The sequence below is a fragment of the Fulmarus glacialis genome, unplaced genomic scaffold (assembly GCF_000690835.1).
Source record: "Fulmarus glacialis isolate BGI_N327 unplaced genomic scaffold, ASM69083v1 scaffold15472, whole genome shotgun sequence".
Classification (NCBI taxonomy): Eukaryota; Metazoa; Chordata; class Aves; order Procellariiformes; family Procellariidae; genus Fulmarus; species Fulmarus glacialis.
The window spans coordinates 10,001-16,220 of record NW_009196642.1 but is presented as its reverse complement, the minus strand read 5'-3'; the positions used below and the strand labels follow the sequence as shown (position 1 = coordinate 16,220).

Below are 6,220 nucleotides of genomic sequence, written 5' to 3'. Positions count from 1 at the left end.
TTTCAGCACCAGGCAGTGAAGAAAAACTTTGTCTCTGATACTGTTTTTATTACAGTTTTGGATTACAGATTTATTTTCAATGACCTATCAAAATTAACAGGCTCCTTACTGTTCACAGTTTATCGGGATGCCCCAGAGCTACTTCAGCAATGAAGAAAGCAAAGCTGTCTGGAGAACAAATGCTAACAATAAAGCAGCGGGCCAGTAATGGTAAATTTTTAATCATTACCTTTTTAAATATTACTTCTTTGTAAGCTAAAGTTGTCATTGCTCTACAGGCTTTTTCTCCTATATATGTGAATCTTCTTTGTATAAACAGTGAATTCACTGTCAGTAGAATTGAAACTGGGTTTTGTGCTGTGGAAACCTGAGCCAGCAGTGGAGTGGTCAGGCTGGTCTGAGTTACGTCTACACAAATCTAAAACACTAAAATATTTCAAAGTAGGATATACCATTATAATTTTCTGGTTCATATGTCATTCACCAAAGGTGGATAGTTGGTCTTATATTGTTGCAGGATTCAGAAGAGAAAAAGAATTGATTTCCAGAGGTGTCGAGTCCTCACGAGCTCCCTTGAATTCATTTGGAGCTGTGGCTCTGTAACCTCTGGCAGATGTAGATGGCCTTGTGCCATTTCATCTCCAATAAACTGCAATCCTTCCCAGGAACCTTGAAGTTGCAGGGAAGATGATGAAAGTACCTTGGATGAAAGTCAGGATAGTACCCTCATAGTTGAAGTGGAATGAAAGCAAAATGTAGGTGCTTCAGTTCAAATAAGTAATGCACAAAAGGCTTGTCTGGGAGGTGCCTAAGTCCTGAGTTTTCTTGGAAAACTTTATGTAGTCACTTAGTCTGTGACTGTGCATGCCTAAAGATACTGCCCTCTTAACTGTTGGTGTTGACTGTGCTTGAGAGCCGCAAAGTGTTTACAGAAAATGCTTTGTTCAACATTGCAACCCACATTGCCAGCACAGCTGGAGAAAGCCTTCGTTGCCTTTGTTCAGTAGCTTGGTTGCCTTTGTTCAGTAGCTAGTAACCAGGGAGTGGAAGATCTGGATGTAATTTTCTCTACAACCTGGGAAGTATTGAAAACTGTATCTGCTGTGCAGAACAAGACAGTGGGAACACCAGTTTCTCTAGGTTTAGGAGTTCAGACTTTGACTTGAGAGAAAACAGCTCTATCTCTTCCCAGGACTATTTTATGCTTTGTTAAAGTAATTAAAAGGATAAATAAATAAAACCTTTACAGTGTATTCCTGTCTGAATCTTTAAAGGTGGAGGTACCTTTAAAATTCTGTTCTCTAAATGTTTATGCCATAAAAACTCAGAGATCCATTTTGCAAATTATCCTATATATCATTATTTAATAACACCCTTCTGAACCATGAAATTATTAAAAGCAACAGCAGAATCACAATATAACCCAGCGCATCAACAACATTTCACTGTGTGGGAAAAAAAAATCTTCTGAATTAGTTACAAATTATTTTGACAATGCTGTAATGTGAAGCGATTAGCATATTAAGATACTTTCTTTTCCTTCAGAAGATCTATAAGTGGACACAGTCTTTCAAATAAGTTACATATGACAGTGGAGCAGAATTTGTTGCTGCAGGTGCATTTCTTATAATACAAAGTTAAACCAGTAGATATAAAGAAAAAGGTGTGTCTTACTGATCCTCTAGGCATTTTCAAGACTCTCACTGGAAAATTACTGCAATTTTTAAAAGAAAAGTAGTGGAAAATACATTGGTTTAACTTCAAAAGAAAAGTCTGAAGAACACTACCTTTTTCTTTTTTACTTTAATACTTGTTTATTTTCAAATATGGAAATAATTAATTAACTGAACTCCAATTTAAAGCTTAATTATTTTAACACCCCTTTTATTTTTGTATCACACAGGTATAGAAAATGATGAAGAAATTAAACAGTTAGATGAAGAAATCAAAGAACTAAATGAATCCAACTCCCAGATGGAAGCTGATATGATTAAACTCAGAACTCAGGTAACAGTTTTATGAAGCCCTAAATTCAGCTGCTTTTTCTACATGACTGATCAAAAGAAATATAGGAAATATATAGTTCCCTTTTACTTTTCTTACATATTAAGATTTCTATCTGTGATTTGCCATTTATAAAATCAGAAAACAATATCCATTATGCAATCTCCACATCAGTTACCAGCATTAAAAAAGGAAAAGGGGCTTAGAAAATATATTCTTTAAAATAATGGCAAAAGCATGACCTGTCATGGTCAGCTTTGTATTTCCCCTTGATAAGGCTATGCCTTTCTAATAGTAGGTAAAATACTGGGTGACATCATGGTCATTAACATAAGTGACAATGTGAAGGAGTCCGGATGAACAGCATGGCTTTTGCCAGGTGTGTGTCACAGAGAGGGAAGTGAACACCTGTTACACGGCACTTCATCATCATCATCATCATCATCATGTCACTAAGTGCAGCCCTTGGCAGCAGTAATGGTTCCACAGATCCAGCTTAATTCCTTTTAAGTTTCACATAAATCTGTTGGAAAAAAAAAGGAAAAACTAACATTAGACTATTATTTAAAAACTAATTTGCACCAGTCCTAAAACTGGATGGAAAAGACAAAGGAAGGAAATTAATTTAATTCTTTCCCTGGCATTTTCCAGTTTCCAGCATAGCTTCTGGTGCTTTTTTCTTCACGTGATTTGAGCACAGACACCAACAGCGAGATTTACCATAGTTCTCACCATTTATCAGCCTTTAGTCCCACAGTCATAATCATCCGGTTGATCTTGATGGAAACAAAATACACCATTCCTTGTTACTTCTTTGTCTGCTGCTTGTGGAGAAGAGCACCATGTCCATTGTCCTCCTCCTCCTCTTGTATACTCGTAAATAGAAGGCAGGACCTGCCTCTTTGGCTTGTTTTTTCTTTGACTTCTAAACCTTAGCCAAATTAATATTTTATGCCAGTATTCAGGGTTCTGTTGTCATTATTTGGCCTTTATAGGATTTGACTTATATCTTACACAGATTTCTGATGTGACCAAGTGTAACTGTAGGATAATGAGGACAAAATCTGCAAAAATAGAAAGCAAGAAGAATAATCAATAGCAGGAAAATTATATGTATTTATGTTGGAGGAATTTGGTCTAAGTTTTGAATCTGGCAGCTTCCAATCTGCCTTATGTTTTCTTTTGCTTAATACAATGCTGTGGGTGCTATTCACATACAGACTGATTTAGCTGAGATTTTAAAAAATGTGAAGCACCCATTATGTGTACATTAGGTAATGCTCCAGTTGTCACTAACTTTCTGCATTTTTAATTTTATTTTTGGCCAGATGAGTTAAAAAAAAAAAAAAGCTATAGTAACACTATCATAGGCATAAAACATGTATTGACTTTCAAGGATTTAGCTAGGAATTTCACATCAAGTTTTGATCTGAAATGAGTACAGAAGCCATACTTCAGTGGTCTCAGTTCCAGCTTTCATATCTCAGACTTGTGCCATTGCATATTCTTAGAAATCAGGTTAGGCACTACCTGGGACCACTGCCTATTCTTGGCAAAAAAACCTCAACTGATGATTTTACCATCAAGTTGAAAGGAAGCTTTTCACACCTTGGTGCAGCAGATTTAGAAAAAGGGTAGGATGACTGGCAATGACACATACTGTCATTGAAATAACTAATAAGATTCTAGAAAATAGAGCTACAAGAGACCTTGAAACATTATTTTGTCCACCAGTCTTCTTCCCTTCCCACTTCCCAGCTCTCCCTAAGCCAATCCTGACAGATGCTTGTCTAACCTGTTCTTTACTTCCTACGCTAGAGATTCCACAGTCTCTGGGCAGTCTGGTCTAATACTTACCTGTTCTTACCCAGCTAGCCACTGATGCCTAGCAGAAAATCCCAGCTGAGTCAAACTTCACAAAAATTCAGAGGCCTCCGTTTTGAATTCATACACTCTCCTGAAGATAAGCAATTTACATTTCCAACATGCAGAGAGTTACATCGTAGTCATTATCAATCTATTAAGAGGATCAGTCAACAGTCCCCTTTATTTGCAACAGTAAAATTATATTGAACATAACAAAATGTTTGCTGATAAACCTTTAGAAAATCATTGTGCAACCTAGATTTCAGTAAGACTTCACAGGTGAGGAATACACAATGGGAAAATAGTGGAGGTTCTGTGAATACCAGAAGTAGCGTCAGTCTTTGATATGGATTTGCATCCCATATGATTTTAAGTGCCAGTGAAAGTTTTTCCTACAGCAGGAACTTCCCTTCCATGTAGAATCTTTTATATTTAATAAAGTGAAAAGTCATGCTGCAGCCTTTTTCTTAGTTGGGGCATTCATAAGACTCTGCTTTACTCAGCTGCCTTGTTGCATAAGACTTGGAAGAAAGTATTTTTAATCTAAGATCTTCTAGTAAATTTGTCCAAATTTAACATGCAGGTCCAAAAGTATGAGAGGGGCAGAAACACATAAAGGTGAGAGGGGGAAAGAAAAATCTGCAAATAACTGTGAGTCTCATACAAGCAACAGGTTATCCTGTTTTTAGAATAGATACAAGTGAACATTCATTAGTTTTAGGGTAAAATGTGGGGAGGGAAATTTCAGCCTTCAAGCAAGTGAATACAATAATTAAGTATGCCAGTTATCTTAAGATACTTCCAGATGATTACTAAATGAAATTGCGAGATATGCTGATCAGCTGCTACTGTATTTGCAGATAGTCAGCATCTCACACGAAAAAAGAAAAAAGATCTATTCAAATAGCAGTGCTCAACTAGCTAGAAAATCTATAAAATGTCAGCTCCTACTTAAGTTAGTGTGAGGCAGCAGCAGCATGCCACACTGAACTGGGCCTTCATTGACATCAGACTCTTCACTTTGGTAGTATAAAAAAACACAGGTTTTAGGGTAAATATTGGAGCGTTACTGACCCTAACAAGCACCTATGAAAGATGTTTTGCATTTGCATACAGCGTTGCTCTCCGACATAAACAAGCTGAAAGCAAAACAAGAGAGGAAGATGTGTTTCCAGTTTCAAAGCTGAAGAAAGTATTTTGCCTACTATAATACATTGTAGAAATAGCTCAAAGTCAATTAACTGTGACAAACCCAAGCCCCTGCAATACTGACAGCTTGGATTAACTGCTATATAAACACCTGTAGTCAAAGTAAGAGATACATGAAGATCGTTTTATGTAGGCACATCACCTGTCAAAGTTACTTCTATCAACTAGTGGGCTGTATTTCTGTAAGCAGACTGAAACTTTAGGTCCAGAATAAAACTTGAGGCAAATAACAACCTGATTGTGCCAATTTCCTAAAATTTACTCACCCATGGTCAAGTTAATATTCACTTAAGAACCTTTTCCCCTTCTGCCTGCTACTACCACACAAGCCCCCAGCCTTCCCATCAGCATTTAAATTGTATCAATTCTTCCCACAGTTCACTGTCTATGCCAATATAGAAATGGATAAAGCTCATTTTGAGAATTCCAAACCTTGTGTTCTCTGGCATTTTTTCCACTTCTCTGGCATCTTTTTTCACCCTCTTGTCAATGCATATTTTAACTTACACACACACAAAAGCACACTGTACACTTTGTAATAGATGTTAACGGTTGTCATCCAATGTGGAAGGTAAGGACAGGTCTACGGAGGAAAGTGTAGACTGATACGAGTGAGCTCTGCATGTGCTCTCAACGAGTTGGACATAAGCCAGTCCTCATCTGAAATCCTTGTAACTTCATTAACACAGAGCTCTGACAAGCTTGGGTAAGTTGCCTCTCAGCAATGCTTTTTAGCTCAAGCTCGGCACCATGCAAGGTCAGAGCTAACTTGTGTCTGCTCACCTGGGAACACAGGCAGAACATACTCCCAGCTGCCTTCACCTGTACATGTAGTCATGCCCCAGGGACCCACTCTCCTGGCTATGTGCAAATTTTCTTCAGTTCCTTCAGTTTTGCATGTCATTGTATTTATTAGAAAACTTTCCAAATTTGTACGTACATCACAATAACATGCAATTGTGCTTTCAAAAGCAGCCCTGTGAATTTGCATAGAATCAAATTATACTTACAAAGAGCTAAACACTGGCAGCAAGGAGCTGTGCAGGCTTAACTAACTATTGCAGAAAATATAAGACATGCATGACTTACAGCAGAATGTCCCTGCGGTAGGCTCCTAGGAGTAGAAGTGTTAAACCACATG

General features: G+C 37.5%; 1 protein-coding gene across 1 annotated transcript in view; it reads left to right on the top strand.

The window, feature by feature from the left end:
- Nucleotides 1–6,220, top strand: part of MYT1L (myelin transcription factor 1-like) — an 82,440-nt gene that overhangs the window by 72,657 nt on the left and 3,563 nt on the right. Inside the window, exons 13-14 of the mRNA XM_009572269.1 lie at nt 119–210; nt 1,904–2,007. Of these exons, the coding sequence (XP_009570564.1) occupies nt 119–210; nt 1,904–2,007 (196 nt within the window). The remainder of the gene's footprint in view (nt 1–118; nt 211–1,903; nt 2,008–6,220) is intronic.